At 38.3% G+C, this 23,501-nt stretch overlaps 1 protein-coding gene across 5 annotated transcripts in view; it reads left to right on the top strand.

The window, feature by feature from the left end:
* The window catches only part of SLC24A2 (solute carrier family 24 member 2), a 284,348-nt gene that overhangs the window by 243,601 nt on the left and 17,246 nt on the right, over positions 1 to 23,501 (top strand). For all 5 annotated transcript variants that reach the window (XM_063455237.1, XM_063455238.1, XM_063455239.1 and 2 more), the window contains 2 exons: positions 8,297 to 8,395; positions 18,354 to 18,472. In XM_063455237.1, the coding sequence (XP_063311307.1) occupies positions 8,297 to 8,395; positions 18,354 to 18,472 (218 nt within the window). The remainder of the gene's footprint in view (positions 1 to 8,296; positions 8,396 to 18,353; positions 18,473 to 23,501) is intronic.

The raw sequence follows: 23,501 nt of genomic DNA, 5'->3' as shown, positions 1-23,501 counted from the left end.
CAGGCAGACAGGGAAAGAAGTGGATATAGTAAGTGTATCAGAAAAGGGGATATGCCACACAAAGTCAGCTTTAAGTACATTGTTTCATAGCCAGCCAGTCCATAAATGTGTTGTTTCCCTGCATCCCTCCTAAGCTAACATTTAGATTCTCTCTGTACAACACTTTACAGCAAGCGCATGTGAGTAGTGGGAAAAATAGGTATTCTTTGTAACAATGGGTCTATTCCATGAGCATGGGCCCAGAGTTACAGCTCCTATAGCCCCTATATTAATCTGGACAGATCCTTAGTACCATTACTTGCATTTTAATAAAGCAATAATAGCTAAATAAAAACAGTAATTGCTACTGTTAGTGTAACTCTCATCGTTGTCAAATGCTTGAATAAATGAAATATATATCATAAAAGTGAAATATCATTCCTACTTCACCTGTCCTGAAAGGGAAAATGATCTACCAAATATTGGTTACCATTTCCAGGGCACTAATTAGAACCATCCTGCATCACTAGCACTGCATAGAGAAGGGAACTTCACCTTTAGGAAACACAGACAAGCACAGAGATAAAACAGGAATGTCCGTGTAGAGTAGACAATATAGAACAATGAAAACATCAAACCTGTTATAGTAGCACCCTTTAGAGATTTACGGTAAATTACATCCAATAAGTTTCATGGTTAAGCACAAATGTAAAATTATACACACACAAAAACTATTCAAGGCACAGAAGGGAAACTTCGACCCCAGAAACCTTAATGGGGATACTATTGATTGGTCTATGTTTCAGGGAATAAAAATAAAATACAGAAATTGGGAAGTATGCTATATTGAAGCTCCCGGAGAGCATATGCAGCACGTCGCAAGATGAAATAATAATGACGACAGACTAATGAAATACCATATGCCGTAAGACCATTATGTACTTTATTAAGGGTTACCCTATAACTATACAGGGAGTGCAGAATTATTAGGCAAATTAGTATTTTGACCACATCATCCTCTTTATGCATGTTGTCTTACTCCAAGCTGTATAGGCTCGAAAGCCTAATACCAATTAAGCATATTAGGTGATGTGCATCTCTGTAATGAGAAGGGGTGTGGTCTAATGACATCAACACCCTGTATCAGGTGTGCATAATTATTAGGCAACTTTCTTTCCTTTGGCAAAATGGGTCAAAAGAAGGACTTGACAGGCTCAGAAAAGTCAAAAATAGTGAGATATCTTGCAGAGGGATGCAGCACTCTTAATATTGCAAAGCTTCTGAAGCGTGATCATCGAACAATCAAGCGTTTCATTCAAAATAGTCAACAGGGTCGCAAGAAGCGTGTGGAGAAACCAAGGCGCAAAATAACTGCCCATGAACTGAGAAAAGTCAAGCGTGCAGCTGCCAAGATGCCACTTGCCACCAGTTTGGCCATATTTCAGAGCTGCAACATCACTGGAGTGCCCAAAAGCACAAGGTGTGCAATACTCAGAGACATGGCCAAGGTAAGAAAGGCTGAAAGACGACCACCACTGAACAAGACACACAAGCTGAAACGTCAAGACTGGGCCAAGAAATATCTCAAGACTGATTTTTCTAAGGTTTTATGGACTGATGAAATGAGAGTGAGTCTTGATGGGCCAGATGGATGGGCCCGTGGCTGGATTGGTAAAGGGCAGAGAGCTCCAGTCCGACTCAGACGCCAGCAAGGTGGAGGTGGAGTACTGGTTTGGGCTGGTATCATCAAAGATGAGCTTGTGGGGCCTTTTCGGGTTGAGGATGGAGTCAAGCTCAACTCCCAGTCCTACTGCCAGTTTCTGGAAGAAACCTTCTTCAAGCAGTGGTACAGGAAGAAGTCTGCATCCTTCAAGAAAAACATGATTTTCATGCAGGACAATGCTCCATCACACGCGTCCAAGTACTCCACAGCGTGGCTGGCAAGAAAGGGTATAAAAGAAGAAAATCTAATGACATGGCCTCTTCGTTCACCTGATCTGAACCCCATTGAGAACCTGTGGTCCATCATCAAATGTGAGATTTACAAGGAGGGAAAACAGTACACCTCTCTGAACAGTGTCTGGGAGGCTGTGGTTGCTGCTGCACGCAATGTTGATGGTGAACAGATCAAAACACTGACAGAATCCATGGATGGCAGGCTTTTGAGTGTCCTTGCAAAGAAAGGTGGCTATATTGGTCACTGATTTGTTTTTGTTATGTTTTTGAATGTCAGAAATGTATATTTGTGAATGTTGAGATGTTATATTGGTTTCACTGGTAAAAATAAATAATTGAAATGGGTATATATTTGTTTTTTGTTAAGTTGCCTAATAATTATGCACAGTAATAGTCACCTGCACACACAGATATCCCCCTAAAATAGCTATAACTAAAAACAAACTAAAAACTACTTCCAAAAATATTCAGCTTTGATATTAATGAGTTTTTTGGGTTCATTGAGAACATGGTTGTTCAATAATAAAATTAATCCTCAAAAATACAACTTGCCTAATAATTCTGCACTCCCTGTATATATATTTAATTAATATACAACATGAAAGGCAAAGCCAGTCATTTAATTCATCTTGGCCTTTTTAACCTATAACACATATAACCACAAGTCTATTCTCTTATCAATAAGCGGAAAACTTTACCCCTACTAAGACAACATGACATTTTTTAAAAATTAATAAATCGATAATATACTATATAAATAGATACATATATAAATAATGGAGGGAGGGTGGGCACTGTCATTAATAACTCTGCCATCCTTTATGTTCCCAGGCACAGGCTGTCAAAGGTAGAGCAACAAACACATTCTGCATGTAGTCAAAGAACAATTGCCCCTTGGATGGAGAATGATAGAAAATGAATACAATTCAAACAATACTGGATCACAATGATTAGAGATAAAAATAAACAAAAAACAGTATGGAATAATATTAACAAAAGTTGAGATAAGGAATTTATGAAAAAAAACGGCTCAAGCTCTATTCCTTTCCTGCTATCTGCTATCTTTCTCATTAGTAGTAGTAATAGTGAAAAGAACGCAGAACTCTGGATTAATTATCTTACATCAATAATGTATTTACCAGATAGGCTGTATTTTCAAAATAATAGATGCTAAGGTTTTTAGAATTCCTCATAGTCATACCATTATTAGATGTTCCAGACAGAAATACCTCAAGAAAATGGGCTAAGCAAATATCTTTGCTTTATGACAGTCATGGCAATCTATTTTTTTTAGAAACAGAGGAGAAAAAGTTACTTCGAAATAATATTAAAATATCATACATAAAAAGCATGGTAAATGCTTCCTAACAAATCTCATATTCTTAATGGAAAAGGGAGAGAACAAAAGACTGATAAAAATATTGACTAAAAGACCGACTCAAAAATAGGTAAAAAAAAATATATGGTGTATTTGAAAAAAAAAATAGATTTACGTAGCTCACTTAATGTTCTAAACTGAAAATTGGAAAAAAATATTGAAATAGTATAGATTTTCAGATTATAGGAAGACTTTAGCCATTACAAAATATAACTTTACTGACATTGGTATGTTGGAGATATAAATAATAGACTATGTATAAAGAGGATCTAGTGGAGCTGAGAGTTTATTAAAACTTTGGAAGTTTCCAAATCTTTCAAATGACAAAAAAAATAAAATAAAAAAATCTGTATAAATAATATAGGTAACAATCCTTACACTATACCAAATAGTAGATAATAGAGAATCTCTATATAATGCAAACAATGTTCCGGAAATTCCACACGCAAAATCCTAGAATAGACCAGACTCTTAAAAGAACACTCCAAACACCTAAAGCATTTGAGCTTGCAAGTGCAGATTTTAATGGAAATTGACACTTCTGTATATGAATATACTTCTGTATATGAATATTGTTACACCCCCTGGCTTCAATCAGACAACTGGTTCTATTACTTCCTGGTTGCTTAGCTCAATGGAGCTAAACTCAAGAGGTATTAATTGCTTAGAGCACCTGCCTTATATAAGCTTCTCATTGAGCTGCCTTGGGAGTCTGTGATTTGACAGATGCAGAAAGCCTGGGCTGAGTTAGAAGGGGAGGGATTGGAAAGGCTTCAGATTATAGAGCTGCAGTTTTTGTATGCTATGTTTAGATATACCCCAAATGAAAAATGTATAATTAAATGCATGCATATTTTAATTGGCAATATTGCTACGAAAGAGGGATTTTTTATTATTATTTGGGCAGTGGAGTGCCCCTTTAATTATAATCTTGGAGATTACAAAAAAAGTCAAATCTACACAATGCATTACCTACAAATACAGTATTTACATTGGGAATTGTGTTTGTGAATAGATTTAGTTTCAAACACAAATCTAAAATTTAGTATTAATGGCACACAGTACAGTTGAAAAAAATGAAAGGAAATGAAAAAGGAAAAATAGGGAGAATAGGTTGTACCAAGATTCACACCAGATTTGGGGGTTCCTTATTGGAAGAGGGGGGTACAGCAGAGAGATCTGTGTCTTTGAATTGGCTTGAGGAGCATAATGCAGAAAAGGGAAAATGACTTAGCGAACCACCATTCTCAGGCCTTGTGGTTTTGACCTGACAATATCAACTGTCAAACCAATAAGGACAGCTCTGTTTATAAGTCATGGGTGTCTCTGTAATTGAGTGAGTCAGTTCCTCCCTGCTCTTAAATTCCTCCACATTTTGAAACATTCAGCAAGAGCTGGAGGCTATATCTGACAACAAAAAATTGGGAACAACCTTGTTGCTTGCTAAGAAGTGGTGTATGATTGATTTCCTATAATTGGCTATAGGTGTCAGAATAAAATTTTTTAGGATCAAGGTCAAAACAAGGAGGACAGTTCTGAAACGACCGTAACTTAACTGCAAAAAGTCCAATAAGACGACGTCAATGATATCAGATTGCATGAGCCTATGCCAAAGCCGTACTTCCAACAATTGTTTAAAAAAACATAAAAAGTAATCTATAATAATAATATTCCTGGAATTTATTAGATATAAAGCTCATGTTTGATACAATTGTCTTGGGCTGCTGCTGGCCTGTGGAGTTGGCCAACTGTCGTGCTCTGTCAAACATAGAAACATAGAAACAGAGAATGTGACGGCAGATAAGAACCATTCGGCCCATCTAGTCTGCCCAGTTTTCTAAATACTTTCATTAGTCCCTGGGCTTATCTTATAGTTAGGATAGCCTTATGCCTATCCCACGCATGCTTAAACTCCTTTACTGTGTTAACCCCTACCACTTCAGCTGGAAGGCTATTCCATGCATCCACTACCCTCTCAGTAAAGTAATACTTCCTGATATTATTTTTAAACCTTTGTCCCTCTAATTTAAGACTATGTCCTCTTGTTGTGGTAGTTTTTCTTCTTTTAAATATAGTCTCCTCCTTTACTGTGTTGATTCCCTTTATGTATTTAAATGTTTCTATCATATCCCCCCGTCTCGTCTTTCCTCTAAGCTACACATGTTAAGATCCTTTAACCTTTCCTGGTAAATTTTATCCTGCAATCCATGAACCAGTTTAGTAGCCCTTCTTTGAACTCTCTCTAAGGTATCAATATCCTTCTGAAGATAGGGTCTCCAGTACTGTGTACAATACTCCAAGTGAGGTCTCACCAGTGTTCTGTACAATGGCATGAGCACTTCCCTCTTTCTACTGCTAATACCTCTCCCTATACAACCAAGCATTCTGCTAGCATTTCCTGCTGCTCTATTACATTGTCTGCCTACCTTTAAGTCATCAGAAATAATCACCCCTAAATCCCTTTCCTCAGATGTTGAGGTTAGGACTCTATCAAATATTCTGTACTCTGCCCTTGGGTTTTTACGTCCAATATGCATTATCTTGCACTTATCCACATTAAATGTCAATTGCCACAACTCTGACCATTTTTCTAGTTTACCTAAATCATTTGCCATTTGGCTTATCCCTCCTGGAACATCAACCCTGTTACATATCTTAGTATCATCTGCAAAAAGACACACCTTACCATCAAGACCTTCTGCAATATCACTAATAAAAATATTAAAGAGAATGGGTCCAAGTACAGATCCCTGAGGTACCCCACTGGTGACAAGCCCAAGCTTTGAATATACTCCATTGACTACAACTCTCTGTTGCCTGTCACTCAGCCACTGCCTTACCCATTCAACAATATTGGAATCCAAACTCAAAGATTGCAGTTTATTGATAAGCCTTCTATGTGCAACAGTGTCAAAAGCCTTACTGAAATCTAGGTAAGCAAGGTCTACTGCACCACCCTGATCTATAATTTTAGTTACCCAATCAAAAAAATCAATAAGATTAGTTTGGCATGATCTCCCTGAAGTAAACCCATGTTGTCTCTGATCTTGAAATCCATGTGTTTTTAGATGTTCAACAATCCTATCCTTTAACATGGTTTCCATCACTTTCCCCACTACTGAAGTAAGGCTTACTGGCCTATAGTTGCCCGACTCCTCCCTATTACCTTTCTTGTGAATGGGCACAACATTCGCTAGCTTCCAATCTTCTGGGACTACTCCTGTTAACAATGATTGGTTAAATAAATCTGTTAATGGTTTTGCTAGTACATCACTAAGCTCTTTTAATAGATTTGGGTGTATCCCATCAGGTCCCATTGACTTATTTGTCTTTACTTTTGACAATTGAAATAGAACCTCTTCCTCTGTAAACTCACGTGTAATAAATGACTCATTTATCCTTTTTCTTAACTGAGGTCCCTCTCCTTCATTTTCATCTGTAAATACCGAACAAAAATATTCATTGAGGCAGTCAGCTAGACCTTTATCCTCATCTACATACCTTCCTTCTTTTGTTTTTAATCTAACTAATCCTTGTTTTACTTTTCTTTTCTCATTTATGTATCTAAAAAACGGTTTTTCCCCCTTTTTTACTGACTGTGCTATTTTTCTTCTGTGTGTGATTTGGAAGCTCTTATAACTTGCTTAGCCTCTTTCTGCCTAATCTTATAGGTCATTCTTTCTTCCTCACTCTGGGTTTTCTTATAATTACTAAATGCTAACTTTTTGTTTTTTACTATTTTGGCCACATCTGCAGAGTACCACAGTGGTTTCTTGAATTTTTTGCTTTTACTGACAAGCCTAATGCATTTTTCTGTTGCCTTCCGTAGTGCAACTTTTAAATAATCCCATTTCTCTTGGACCATAGTGAAAAGGTGTTGGAGCCCTCGAGGAAGGGTTAATATAAAAGTGAAGCTTAGCTTATAGGAGTAAAGGAGCTGCTTTATATAGATTCAAATGTAGTGAACTTTTTTTTATTTTATGTTTTGTAAGATTTTCATAAATGTGGGGGAATTGGAAGAAAAACTGTAAATTATTTAAATTAGGTTGGAACAGGGAGAAACAAGCATCTCATAGAATTTAGAGATGGACTATTTGTGTAATCAATCACCATAAGTCGAAACCCAAACCTGAAGATTATCTTAAGAGGTTGTATCTTAGTCTCAGCCACAAAACAAGAGGCGGTGCAATATTATGTGGTTAGATGTTACGGCGAGGTTTAATGGAAATAGTAGTGTATTCCAACATATTGGGCAATAAAGCACTTATTCATTCTGCGATTCATGAAAGTGCCCCTTTTCATCCTGATTGAAAACATCTCCATAAATACATAATTTGCCTTTTTAATTTTGCAATTGCTATTATGTTTATCCATGATTATTGATCAGAAAATGTATTATAATACATATTAAAATGCTTCTTTGCCAGTGTTATTCTAACAGTATTTATACGTTTAGGTACTTCCCAACTCTATAAAATATGTTTCATTGTTAAATACACAACATTATTTATATGTAAACGATGCTGGTTATGCTTATTTATTCGTACTACCATAATGTATTACAGATCAATAAGTGCTTTTTTGTAGATACTTTTCACTGTTCATGTATACATTTATACAAATGTTCTATGTGAACAGTTATATATCATATCACATATTTAAATTATTTAGTAAGTAGGCATAATCACAGAGAGTGTAAGAGAGATACGTTATGCAATATAATAACTAGATCTTTACAAATTATACATTTATACAGAAAAAGTCCTGTGCCCAAAAATGGCAGACGTTTTATTGTGTTATCAAAGACTTTAGAAGGTAAATGAATGACAAGCAATTTGTGAAGCAGGTTGCATAATTGAGGTGGTCATTATGTTTTGACGCGACAGTACAAACATATTTAATGACAGAATAATATGTGCCATTTACTTAATACATGTATTGCAACCATGCTTTGTTGACAGAATTGTGCTCAATATTTTTAAGGCAAATTTCGAGAGAAGGCTTCAATTCTCCATAAAATGGCTAAAAAGAAATGTCAAGTGGAAGACAGTGAAAGACTAAATGGAGCGGCCAATTATTCAGGTTAGTGCACTTTAAATTTCCATGTTTCTACATACAAAAAAAAAAAAGACATGGTAATCATTTAAGTGGTTTATGCATTCTGCAATTTTTGTGTGTTGTTTAGTGAATGTTCTCTGTGATTAAGCAATTTGTTGAGTATTGTTATGAATACCTTGTGTGTCTCTAACTTTTTATGGTTAGCCATTGCCTTGGCTTTCAGGACTCGTAAACAGTGCAAGACTCACATGAAGGATCTGTAAAAGCACATAAAAAAATGAAAAACAAATATCTAATACAAACTCATCAGGCTGGATTAGTAGCTTAGTTCTCCAGGGACAGACAGCAACCTCAAAAGCATACAAATTAATAAAATATCCAGCAATCAGTATACATTTTTCAGGGCATTTGATAGTATAATTAAGCTCAGTGTAGCTAAATTAGCTTCATTATAGTTAAAATAAATTGATATATGCTAATCAGCAACCTACCGACATGGGGATTGTTTTGAATGTTGGAGCAACTTTTTGCTGAACAGCTGCTACTCACTAAAATACCTGTCACTAGTACAGTAAGGGAAAAAAGTATTTGATCCTCTGCTGATTTTGAACGTTTGCCCACTGACAAAGAAATTATCAGTCTATAATTTTAATGGTAGGTGTATTTTAACAGTGAGAGACAGAACAACAAAGAAAATAATCCAGAAAAACGCATGTCAAAAAATTTATACATGGATTTGCATGTCAATGAGTGAAGTTAGTATTTTACCCATTCGACTTAGTACTTGGTGGCAAAACCCTTGTTGGCAATCATAGAGGTCAGACGTTTCTTGTAGTTGGCCACCAGGTTTGCACACATCTCAGGAGGGATTTTGTCCCACTCCTCTTTGCAGATCCTCTCCAAGTCATTAAGGTTTCAATGCTGACGTTTGGCAACTCGAACCTTCAGCTCCCTCTACAGATTATCTATGGGATTAAGGTCTGGAGACTGGCTAGGCCACTCCAGGACCGTAATGTGCTTCTTCTTGAGCCACTCCTTTGTTGCTTTGGCTGTGTGTTTTGATTCATTGTCGTACTGGAATACCCATCCACCGCCCATTTTCAATGCCCTGGCTGAGGGAAGGAGACTATCACCCAAGATTTGACGGTACATGGCCCCGTCCATCATCCCTTTGATGCCGTGCAGATGTCCTGTCCCCTAAACAGAAAAACACCCTCAAGGCATTATGTTTCCACCTCCATGTTTGACGGAATGGGTTGGGAATGATGTTCTTGAGGTCATAGGCAGCATTTCTCCTCCTCCAAACACGTTGAGTTGAGTTGATGCCAAAGAGCTCAATTGTAGTCTCATCTGACCACAACACTTACCCAGTTTTCCTCTGAATCATTCAGATGTTCATTGGCAAACTTCAGACATGCCTGTACATGTGCTTTCTTGAGCAGGGGGACCTTGCAGGCGCTGCAGGATTTCAGTCCTTCATGGCGAAGTGTGTTACCAATTGTTTTCTTAGTGACTTTGGTCCCAGCTGCCTTGAGATCATTAACAACATCTGCCCGTGTAGTTCTGGGCTGATTCTTCACCGTTCTCATGATCATTGAAACTCCACGAGGTGAGATCTTGCATGGAGCACCAGACCGAGGAAGACTGAAAGTTATTTTGTGTTTCTTCCGTTTGCCCACCAACTGTTGTCACCTTCTCACCAAGCTGCTTGGCGATGGTCTTGTAGCCCATTGCAGCTTTGTGTAGGTCTACAATCTTGTCCCTGACATCCTTGGACAGTTCTTTGGTTCTTGGCCATGGTGGAGAGATTGCTTCTGTGGACAAGGTGTCTTTTATACAGGTAATGAGCTGAGATTAGGAGCACTTCCTTTAAGAGACAACGGTTAGAGAACCACTCCAGGCACCAAAACAACTTAATTGCAATGTGCTAGTAGGGCCTTGGCACCTATTTACCTTAAGAGGTTAAACTGTTAACAAACTGTTTATTCCCAAAGCCTGGAATATGGTGCCTGATCCCTTTGAAACTCCAATTCCTTTGAAGGCCTGAGGATTCAATCAGGAATCTTTGGATTGGGTGCTGATATATATCAGACTTAAAAACTTAAAAAATATGTGGCCATTTCTCTTCCAGTCACATGTGGTGTTCCCCAAGGCTCCATACTCGGACCCCTGCTATTAACATTATTTATAAATGATCTGCCTAACGTCTGCATATCCTCAACTGTACACATGTATGCAGACGATACTGTAATCTATGCTAGTAAACCCAAGCTACCGCAGCTTGAGGCTGTGCTCCAAAACCAATCACAGATGTAGAAAAGTGGATAGCGGATAACAAACTCTTCCTAAACACTGACAAAACTGTTACAATGATCTTTGGAACTGTACCTAAATTACGGAAACTACAAAATCATCAACTGTGTATCAGAACAAATTCAAAAAGCACACTGACAGCAGTCAGGTAATCAATACAGTAATAAGACTGGTAATCAATATAGTAACTTTGAAACACAAACTCAACAACAAACTCTCAAACATTTGTTACTCCATGAAAATCTATAAACTGAAGACTTCTCTGATCCACTATTGCTACTGTAACATTTGATACCCAATAATACTCTAGATTTCCACTTTAGTTTTATCTAATTTAGTATGGCACAAATTAAGCTAAATTGATTATCCTATTTTAAATGAAATTGTCTTGCATGCTTGTAACAGCAATCAACCCCTGCCAGGACAGTATTACCGTATCTCTGTAATACAAGAGTTAGCTATGTTTCTACTTTCAACAAATGCCTGGAAATAGCCACTGACTGATCTTGAAGCCCTTATAGCGGTAGTGAAGTGGACGTGATATTCATCTTACTGAAAATGTCAGGTATAAAGATTTCTTAAGACATCCTTAAGTCAATACTGTCTAAGTTGTGCCTGGATAAATTAATTCTAGCCATTATAGGGTTAACAAATAGGAAATGCCATCACAAACAATTCTCATCATTCAAAATGACCAGAAGCGCATGTCACCTTATTAATATACTAAATAAACTGGGCAAGCAGCCAACTGTAATATATATATATATATATATTAACAGTGACGTACCCACAATCCATGGGGCCCCGGTGCGAAACTGATCTGTGGGTTCTCCCCCCAGACACATACATACAGACACAGACATACATACACACATACACACATACAGAGACACATACACACACATCATAAGAACAAAACAAAAACAAAGTGCGCTGTGCCTTTAAGACCAATATTTAACCCCTTAAGGACCGAGGACGGTTCAGGACCGTCATCAGCATTTTTGCGTTGCCGACCGGTGACGGTCCTGAACCGTCCTAACGGTCCAATGTACTTACCCGATCGCCGTCGTTCCCCCGATCGGCGGTGCTCCCGTTGTGGGGAGACTGCCTGCAGCTCAGACAGTCTCCCCATGGCGGATTAGGACCCCTGTGGCCATGTGATCGCCCAACAGGGCGACCACATGGTCACAATAGGGACTGTCTGTGCTGACAGGCAGTCTCCCTGCCAGTGTAAAATCCTAAAAAAAATTAAAGTTAAAGTTAATAAATAAAAATAATAATTATATATGTGTATATATATATGATATATAGACGTATATTATATATATATTATATACATCTATATATCATATATAATGTCATACTAAGTGAATTTTTATATTAATATGTACATATATTAATATACAAATACACTTATAATTAAATTACACACGTATATATATATAATATATATAATAACTATATATATTGTATATATATATTATTATAAAATACAAATAATAAGTAATTTAAATTAAATAAAAAAATTTAAAAATAATAATAAAAATGTAAAAAAAATATTTTTCTATATGAAATTTTATTCTAACTGTATTTTGATATTAATATATATATATTTATATCAAAATACACTTAGAATGAAATTGTATATATATCTATGTATATATAAATAAATAAAAAGAATACGAAATATACATATGTCCATATACAAAATTACATAAATAATTATATAAATGTACACGTAGACTTCAAATATATAAATATGCATATATATTTAAATTCTACATGTGTATTTATGTAATATATTTACATAATTAAGTAATTTTATTGATTGCAATTTAAGGGACCTGCCTGCCAACCCAGGTCGAAAGTCCAGAGAATTTAATTTGTTAGCACTGTATTTTACCCTGTAACGTTCTACGACACCCTAAAACCTGTACATGGGGGGTACTGTTTTACTCGGGAGACTTCGCTGAACACAAATATTAGTGATTCAAAACAGTAAATCATATCACAGCGATGATATTGTCAGTGAAAGTGACTTTTTTAATTTTTCACACACAAACAGCACTTTTACTGATGATATAATTGTTGTGATACATTTTCAAGTTTTGAAACACTAATATTTGTGTTCAGCAAAGTCTCCTGAGTATAACAGTACCCCCCATGTACAGGTTTTATAGCATTTTTGAAAGTTACAGGGTCAAATATATGGGTCAAATATTTTTACATTGAAAATGGCCACGTTGGTTACGTTGCCTTTGAGAGCTTATGGTAGCCGAGGAATGAGAATTACCCCCATGATGGCATACCATTTGCAAAAGAAGACAACCCAATGTATTGCAAATGGTGTATGTCCAGTCTTTTTTAGTAGCCACTTAGTCACAAACACTGGCCAAAATTAGCGTTCAATTTAGTTTATTACTTTTTTCACACACAAACAAATATGAACGCTAACTTTGGCCAGTGTTTGCGACTAAGTGGCTACTAAAAAAGTCTGGACATACCCCATATTGAATACCTTGGGTTGTCTACTTTAAAAAAAATATGTACATGTGGGGTGGTATTCAGAGATTTATGACAGATAATAGTGTTACAATGTCACTATTGATACATTTTAAAAATGTATGTTTTGAAACCGCAATATCCTACTTGTACTTATAGCCCTATAACATGCAAAAACATAGCAAAAAGCATATAAACACTGGGTATTTTTAAACTCAGGACAACATTTTGAATCTATTTAGCAGTTTTTTTCATTCGCTTTTGTAGATGAGTAAAAGATTTTTCACATAAAAGTCAAAAAACATGTATTTTTTTCAATTTTCCATCATATTTTTTCATTTTTTTTTTTTATTAAATTACATGAGATTATATAAATAATGGTATGTAAAGAAAGCCCCTTTTGTCCTGAAAAAAAAAAATATAATTTGTATGGGAACAGTAAATGAGAGAGCGGAAAACTACAGCTAAACACAAACACCACAAAAGTGTCAAAAAGATGCCTGGTCGCAAATGTACAACATCACAAAAACAGTCCGGTACTTAAGGGGTTAAATATTGGTCTTAAAGGCACAGCGCACTTTGTTTTTGTTTTGTTCTTATGGTATGTGATTGGAGCTTTTTCACTACACTAAGTGCTGCTTATTGAATTATTGTCAATTATCACTATTTATTATTTTATCACCATATTATTATTTGTGTGTTTAGTACATACACACACATACATAGACAGATAGATACAGACAGACACACCTATACACACCCCCAACAGACACATACATACATACATATGTACATACAGACACCCACATACACACAACCCTCTGACAGACATATACACATAATACATACACACACAGACACATACATACAAACACACACACACACACACACATACATACAGACACACACACATAAATGATACAGACACATACATACAGATACACACATACAGACACATACATACAAAGACACACACATACATACAGACATACATAAAGACAAACACACGCATACAGACGCATACATACAGACACAGACACACACACATACAGACACACACACACACAGACACATACATACAAACACACACACATACATACAGACATACATAAAGACAAACACACATATACAGACACATACATACACGCATACACACACACACACATACAGACACTCACACACACACTTACAGACACATACAGACATAAATACAGACACACACATACAGACACATACATACAGAGACACACACATACACACAGACACACAGACACACACTTACAAACACACACATATACAAAATGTTTAAGTCACCCTCCTGTTTCCTACCTTTTGCAGGAGGGTGACTTTCCCTGGGGTGCTGTGGGGGTTCCCTCTCTGACTCCCTCCTCCTTCCTCCCGTGCGGCTCTCTGACAGCTGGGAGGATTGATGGGGCAGTCACTTCCTCCCAGCTCCGTCTGACATCATCACAGGGATGATGGAAATCTATACCTATACCCATCGGGTGGCCCTAACAGCATGGGCCACCCAATAGGCCCCTTCATGTGCGGGTTGCCGTGCGGCCCTGGGCCGCAAAAAATGTCCGCGGATCCGGCCACAGTTGTGACCCCTGCGACCGTAGGTATGTACACCAGTGTATATAAATAACATTAACTGAACTCTTGTAAAGTTTTACCTGCTGTCAGATCCCCATCTATTTATGTGAGTGCAGCCAAAGGGAGCAGCAAACTATCAGATATCAGCTCTTTTCCTAGACCTGCTCATACTTACCTTCTGTCAAGATTGAAGACACTGCTGAGAGGGGTTGGTATCGGCTTAGACAGCGTATTTGATCGATGCAACCCGCCCCTCACAGTCTAGCAGTATTTAATAAACTTGTGTAGGGTGTAAACATTTGTTTTGTTGGCTCATCAGAATTTCCTCCTTTGAAAAACATGTAGGAAAATTAGATGAACCAGAAGGGAGTGAAAATATAAATATTTTTTTATTATTTTGCAGTGCACTGATAGGCACATTTTCCTGCCATTTGATTCACAGATCACATGAGTAAAATGAACCAATGGGGGAGGGGGGAGGGAGGAGAGGAACATTAATAAATATATATAAATACATATAAATATTGATTTCTTCTTTCACTGCTTCTCCTTTTTGTACAAGTTAAACTTATATGTGAAACTGCCACTTACTTGCTTTTGAAATCTTTGCAAAATACTCAAAGATTTTTTTAAATTCCTGATGTTCAAATAAGCAAGTGAAGAACTTGAATATGTCTTTAGTGCAGAAGTTGATGGACATCTTAAAAGTTTGTTTCAGCTTTAACACTACTAATATCTGCATATTGACTCCTCGATGGGAGGTTATTTATTCCTACATGCAAGAGATCTTCAGATTTAGAACGATAAATTAATTAGGATTAGTGGGCAAGTACTCTACTGCCTCAGGAACCAGTGAAGGCTGTCAGTGTCCAATTTACTACTAAATTACAAAGTAGCCTAACTTTTTCAGATGTTCCAGTGGAACTCTCTGGTTCGTCAAAAATGTTGGATAGACAGTCTGGGTAGACAGTAAGAGAGTCCTTTGTGACCCTTTTGCAGCATAAACTATATAATATAATTAATTTAACCCCTTAAGGACACATGACATGTGTGACATGTCATGGTTCCCTTTTAGTCCAGACAATTGGTCCTTAAGGGGTTAAATAATACAACTTAAAGCCCTTTTCTTAATTTTTATATTTCAGTTTATTTAGTAGATAGCCCCCTTAGTTGTTATCCTTAAATGGGATTGTCATATTTAAAGGATATCAAACTGAGATATCTACTGAACAGATACACATGTATTTACATATATACATAACCACAGATATATACATACACACACGCCATCACAGACCTATACAGACATACACACAATCACAGACTTACACACAATCACAGACACCCATACATATACATAATCATAGACTTAAAGACAATCACATACATATACACACACAATCATATACAGACACACAATCATAAACCTATACACACAATCACATACATACATATATAGACACACAGACATACACATACATAGACATAATCACAGACATACACAATCACACACATGCAATCATAGGGACTCAATCACATACACACATAATTACTGGCATTCACACACAAAATTCACATTCATACATACATTTAGAAATTAAGTGGTCCACCCAGCCTCCCTAACTTGCTTTCGGAGGGATGGAGTTGATCCTTGCCTTAGTGGCTAGTAGTTGCTGCTGGGATGGGATCAGTGTGCTCTTCCTGCACATGTCACTCGCTCGCCCAGTAGTGATGCTGATGCCGTGATTATATCAGCTGCCGGCTCACTGAAGGGCACCCTAGAGAGCTGTGCAGAAAGAACACTGTAAGTAATGGGCTCCCTGCCTCCCTCGCCGTTCGGCAGCCTGGATGGCAACTGGTCCGTATTACAAGCGGTTTAGGCCCCACATACGTTGTGCGGGTTGGATACCTCTGATTCAATAACTGACAGTCCTGAATGATCTGAACTACAAAGCAAACTGCATTAGAAGGAGAGGACACCCAAAAAAGACCTATACTAATGATATTGCAAACTGTTTTAGTTTCTCTGACTGTCTGCAGCCTGGCTGTGAATGAAAAGCAGCTCACTTAGTGCTGTGGGGGCGAAGGAAGTCTTTCCGGCATAATAGGCGTGGCTATAGAGGCACGCTTGTGGTGCAGCATTCTTCAAAACATTTTTTATTGCAAAAGTTATAAAGATTTGAGCTTGCAAGAACTACAGCATATTAATTAGACTGAAATTCATCAAATGCATTTAAGTTGAATGGTACCCGAAGTATCCCTTTAATCTGGGCTGAATCTTCATCTTGCTATCAACATTGTGTAACGAGCAATATATACTTTCCTGACTGATGGCAGTGTCCAAAAAGAATGTGATTTTGGATAAAGATGTTTGGAAATATTCAGTAACACTGTAATAAGCATTATATAAATACTAATTAGGGTCACATTGTAAGGCTTTATATTTCACTTTGTATGTTCTGAAGATTCTATTTTGCTTTGTACACATTATTAAGAGTTTTATATTTCACTTCACATAAGTGTAAAGTCATCTTCACCTTTAACTGCTGGTCTGTAAATTTCAGTTGTCTTACAGCAATGATTGCTATGATACTTTTGATGCTACTGCTTTACGTCTTTCAGAAATAAAAATAAAGAAAGAAATTGATATTTTAATTATATAACTAACTTTCTGACATGACTTTCATTACTGAGTACTGTTATGTTTGCCATGGCAAGAGAGTAAACAATATATATAAAAAAAAACTTGGAATAAAAAGCAGCCACGGAAATAACCTCACACCAACCATTTAATGCATCAGTATACCGAGCACAACAAAAAAAAAGAACAATACGAAAAAGCAAAAACACTCCAATTGAAAATATTAATGTAAACCCAAGCAGTAAATGACTTTGCACTGAAAGGTAAAGACAATAATTCTTAAACTGAACATGTCATCCACAAATAATGTTTAAGAATAAATGGAGGTTGAGGCTGGTGGTGGGCAATAGTTCTGAAGGATGTCTGGTGTTTCATATAGAGGAGGACTGAATGTCAGAATGGCATTGTGCATGGTAGCGGGACATTCACATAGCTATACAAGCCTCCCAAAATGTTACGGGTTTGGTGGAATGTCATCCCAGGTTTGTTCCTTCTTGTCCCGCTTTCGTGGACAGTGAGGAACTGTCACCAGAAATCTTGTGCTATGCTTAGACCTCTGACCCGATGCTCAGAGTGCTGTAACATTGTTCTGTGTGTGCTCAACTCATAGTTAGTGGAGCTGGACAGCATGTTTGGCAGTCATCCTGGAGACTATGCACGTTAGGTAAGCATGCTTTTTCTTGCGGCAGGACTGCCCTCTTTCTAAATTGGTCTGTTCTTTAGGGAGGTGAAAAGACTATATTAGTCTGATCTAGAAAATGGTAATTTGAAGGTAAAAAGTAAAGGAGGCAACTTTATTTGGCCCCTTATAACTGGGTTTGTACATCCCTAGAGGTGCTTTCATTGTGAGCTTCCAGTTTAGATGGTGGAAAATAGTGTATGTTAAATTTATGCACATTCTTATTTACATGTATTTTAATCTTATTGCAGACAAAGTTGATCTTCCAAATACTGCTATTGTTTCGGTTGAAGTTACACCACCTAAAGAATCAACTGGACCTGTGCAAAATGGAAATGTCTCACACAGCATTGAAGCTGACGCAGCTCAGGTTAGACTTCTTTTTATTTATCTCTGTCCTAAAATGTGTAGTTTCAGTTTTAAACCAGAAATATGCCTTTTAAAGTGGACCTGTCATCATTGTGTATTTTGTTTCACATTTTTTATAAATTACACAATATAATAGTAATAATAATATTAATAATATTAATAATATGTGAACAAAAATAAAACATGAACATATTAAGGAACTTATCTAAACGTATTGTTGTCTCACTGCAGCCATCTTATCTCAGAATTTTCTTACCCCATCCTTGTCCCCCACACTAGCTTCATATTTGTGTTTTTGCACATGACAGTATGGAATAGTAGATGATCATGTGAAATGACTGATGTCAGTGTGATCTTTAAAAAATACTGTGCATACGGATAATAATAAAACTGTCATTAGTGGTTGTACAATTCTTTCAAATAATACATTTATAAGACTATATGCATTTGATGGAACATTTACTGCAGTGGTGGAATTAATGTAGAGAGGTGCAAGAAATGTTATGGGACCAGCTGTAGCACAAGAGTGGCCAAAGGTAATTTCTTGTACACCTCCATGATGCTTTGCCAGCTAGAGATCTACCATTTGTCCATTCTGTGTTTCAATGTAAGCATGTTTTTATATGGAGGACGTGTGTGCAGCCCAGGCCCCTCCAGGCAAATGCTCCCTCACTGCTGAGCGTGTGAGGATAAAATTCTACTCTGATGCTAATTTCATCCACTACCAATTCATTCTTTACACCTGTAATTCTGCCCTCCACTTAGCCAAGCAAACATACTTATCTTCTCTTATCTCTACTCTTTTCTTGAACCCTAACCTGCTTTTTTCTACCTTCAGCTCTCTCCTTTACTCACCTACAGCACCACCATCATCTGACTTCAGTGCCCAAGACCTTACAGACTACTTCTAAAAAAAATATTTTATTATCTGAAGCAAAATCTTGACACAAACCTTCTGGTCTGCCCACCCCCTTTCCCCTTTAAATATATTAAAATCTTACTTGTATTCAAGTCTGTAGCAGCTGTCTCTGACCCTGATCTGCCTACTTGCCTGACATCATCAGAAGTTCGGATCTGAGCCAATCACAATGCTATCCCATAGGTTTGGCTGAGACTGTCAAGGAGGCAGATTAGGGGCAGAGCCTGCACAAACCCTGGCCAATCTACATCTCCACATAGAGATCCACTGAATCAATGCATCTCTATGAGGAAAATTCAGTGTCTCCATGCAGAGGGTGGATCACTGCCCCAGGACACACCTCTAGTAGCCATCTGAGGAGTGGTCAGTGGAGGTAATTTAAAGATTGCATTTTCTCTAAAAACGGTGTTTGCTCCAAAAAGTCTTAAAGGAATGATTATACTCACCGGAACAAATACAATAAGCTGTAGTTGTTCTGCTGTTTATAGTGTCCCTTTAAATTCAAGATTGGGAGTCTGAGCCTGGCTGTCCAGGCTCTCTCAATCGACACACTCCTTCTGCCTGCTCCACTCTCTTCACTGTCTCCCCATGGAATTCTGGTTAACTGGCAGAAAGTAACCTAAACTCACTTCTTCCCAGCACTGCTGGCAAACCGCTGATCTTACCGCCTTACACACTGTCAAATAGCCACAGCACTTGACCGAGACCATAATCAGGCATCCCCATTGGGTGACCTTAAGTGTAAGGGACCTCCTTAATTTGTGTAATTCTTCTGCTGGCTACTATATGTTTAGCAAGGTTTAGGCCATTTTTGTGAGCACTGAGCAATGTTTGTGAGTTTGAAAGTAAGCATGCTTTGTATGGAGTAAGCAGGGCCGGTGCAAGGATTTTTGCCGCCCTAGGCAAAATAAAAATTTGCCGCCCTCCCCCCCATGTGACATCACAATGCCCCACCCATATGATCTGCCATATGAACTAACGCCAGTGCTGCACACTGTGTTTACATTAAAAAGCCTGCAGGGACAGGCTATAGACACTGGAACCACTTCATTAAGCTGCAGTGGTTCTGGGGACTACAGTGTCCCTTTAATGTGAGGTTAATTAGAGATTAGTGTCACTAATAATATACTAGATTGCCTACTTACAACCAGATGAAGATGGTGATGGGCTCTAGCTGCAGTCTGGCTCCACTGGTCTGGTGTAGAACCGGATCTCTGGAGGCTGTTTGTAACTGCGGTCACAAAATTCAATGTTCTGGGAGAACAGGAAGCAGCTCCATTTTTTGAGGCCCCTTACACAGCTCAAGGTCTGGGCCCCAGGGCCTGACGGTGAGTATGCCCATAAGGCCCACCCATAAGTCCACCTATATGTTCCACCCATAAAATTCGCTCACAGGGAGTGTAGTGTGTAGGGCATGTGTTATTGTAGAGGATCTAATGTGTGTGCTTATGGAATGTAGTGTATAGGCATACCAGTTTGTGTAGGTGATGCAGTGTGTTTGTGTGTAGTAGAAGCAGTGTGTGTTTGTGGTTGTCTGTAAGGGATCCATTGTTTGAATCTGTGTTTGTATGCATAAGGGATGCAAGGTGTGTGTCTGTAAGTGTGTGCATTGAGTGTGTGTAAGAAATGCATTGTTTCTGTGTGTATGTAAGTGAAGCAGTGTGTGTGTGTTTGCATGTGTGTGTAAGGGATGCATTGTGTGTTTCTGTGTATGCATAGGGATGCATTGTGTGTGTGCGTGTAGTGTGAAAGAGCTCTCCCTTCTGTCCCTTAGAGCTCTCCCCTACCCGTTAGTGGTCTTTCCTCTCCCCCCACCCTCCCCTGGGGGTCTCTTCTCACACCCACCCTCCCTGTGTTTTCCTCAGCTCCCCTTCTCCTCATCTCCACTTCTCCTCACCCTCTCTTCTGTGTTCTTCTCACCTGCCCCCGTGTCTTCTCACCTCCCCCCGTGTTCTCCTCACCTCCCCTTCTCCTCACCCCCCTCCCTGTGTTCTTCTCACTCCCCCCTCCCTGTGTTCTTCTCACCTCCCCCTCTCCTCACCCCCTCTCTGTGTTCTTCTCACTCCCCCTCCCTGTGTTCTTCTCACCTCCCCCTCTCCTCACCCCCTCCCTGTGTTCTTCTTACTCCCCCCCGTGTTCTTCTTACTCCCCCTCCCCCTTTCTTCTTATTCCCCCCTCCCCTCTTCTTCTTATGCCCCCCTCCCCTCTTCTTCTTACTCCCCCCTCCCCTCTTCTTCTTATTCCCCCCTCCACTTGTCTTCTTCTTACTCTCCCTCCCCCTTTCTTCTTACTCCCCCTCCCCTCTTTCTTCTTACTCCCCCCTCCCCTCTTCTTCTTACTCCCCCCTTCACTTGTCTTCTTCTTACTCCCCCTCCCCCTTTCTTCTTACTCCCCCCACCCTCTTCTTCTTACTCCCCCCACCCCTCTTCTTACTCCCCCTCCCTCTTCTTCTTACCCCCCTCCCTTCCCCTCGATCTTCTTACCCCTCCAGTTGTGTTTCCTGTACCCGGCCGGACTGACAGGAAATGCACACTCAGTGTGCACTTCCTGTCAGTCCGTGCGGGTCGCGGACCGGAGAGGAGCTCGGCCACACTACAGGGGAGGTGAGGCAGTGCGGCAGTCACCTGAGCGCTCTCTATAGAGCGCTCAGGCGGCTGCAACATTTAAAGGGCCGGCGATGGGGGCGCAGGGCGCCCCCTCCTATATGGCGCCCTAGGCGGCTGCCTAGATCGCCTTATAGGAAGCGCCGGCCCTGGGAGTAAGTGGGAATGTAGGTGTGTAGTATTGGCACTTGAATGCAGTTGTATATTTGTATGTACCGTTGCCATTTGAAAACAAGTGTGCATTTGTGTGTAGTGTTGGTCCGTGAATGAAGGGATCTGTTTGTATAATCTTGACATTTTAATACATGGGTACATTTGTAGTGTTGATATTTCAATGTATGGGTGTGTTTGTACGAAATGTTGGGGTTTGACATACACATAAACAGACACTAACACATACATACATGTAGACACTGAAAATACACATACTGACACACACAGATACACACAATAACTTTAAGAGACATAGATTGTTTTCTTATGCTAGAAACCATAATAAGGCTGAGCAGCTTTAAAATGTAAGCAGAATTATAAAACAAGAGAAGGCCAGTTATAGTAGTCGCACTAAGAGCTGCATATTTCTACATGAATGGGTTACAATGGGAATCATGGCAAATTAGCCAATGCTGGAGTATATAACTATTTTCCACTGCATAATTAATCATTGGATTCGTATGGTGTGCAATGCCTTAAATTTTAATTAAAACTTGGACAAGACAATCTCTGAAACAGGTTGAGTCTTGCATAGTATCTATGTTGCTGTTTTAGCTTTTTGATGACATTATTTGGAATATGTCCATGTTTCCTTTAAATTAGAATGCTGGAGATATCCCAATTTAGTCATTTCCATCTATGTCTTATGCTTGTTTCCAGCTGAAAGGATGCTCTTTTTTTCCTGCTTAAAATAGTCAGGAGTCTTGCCAAAGTTAAAACAGATGGGAAATGGAACTCATGTCTGTCTTCCCAAAATAACTGGATACAGAATTCACGTTTTGTACCTTGTTTGAAATGACAAAAAAAATTTCCAATGCTGTTCTTGAAACTTAATATAATTAATATATAGATACGTGTCACGGGACACTGTTTGACATAAATGTGCAGTGTAGTTTGTTTATTTTATTTTTTTACATTTCTTTTTATAATTTTCATTTAACAAAATAGCCAAAACTACAGATTTACAAACGAATCTATCAATCAATGGGAAAACAATTACTAATCTGATATAGGTACATGGAAGAGATACAACACTAACAGTAACTTTAAAATTGAAATAAAAAAATATAACAACATATAATTTTAGTTTAGTACAGATTATTATGATCATGAAAATACAGAGCAACACAGAAATAACTGTCCTCGTAACTACAAGTTGTAATTAGATTAACCTTGGATGGGACTTGTGATTAATTGGGAAACATATTTACACATAAACTCCAATACTGGTTAATAGGCACAGTTTTTAAAGAATGTGGCTTAGTTATTATTATTATTTTATTATTTATATAGAA

The sequence above is a fragment of the Pelobates fuscus genome, chromosome 5 (assembly GCF_036172605.1).
Source record: "Pelobates fuscus isolate aPelFus1 chromosome 5, aPelFus1.pri, whole genome shotgun sequence".
NCBI classification, from domain to species: domain Eukaryota; kingdom Metazoa; phylum Chordata; class Amphibia; order Anura; family Pelobatidae; genus Pelobates; species Pelobates fuscus.
Note: the sequence above shows the minus strand (reverse complement) of the source record. Positions and strands in the feature narration are given on the sequence as shown.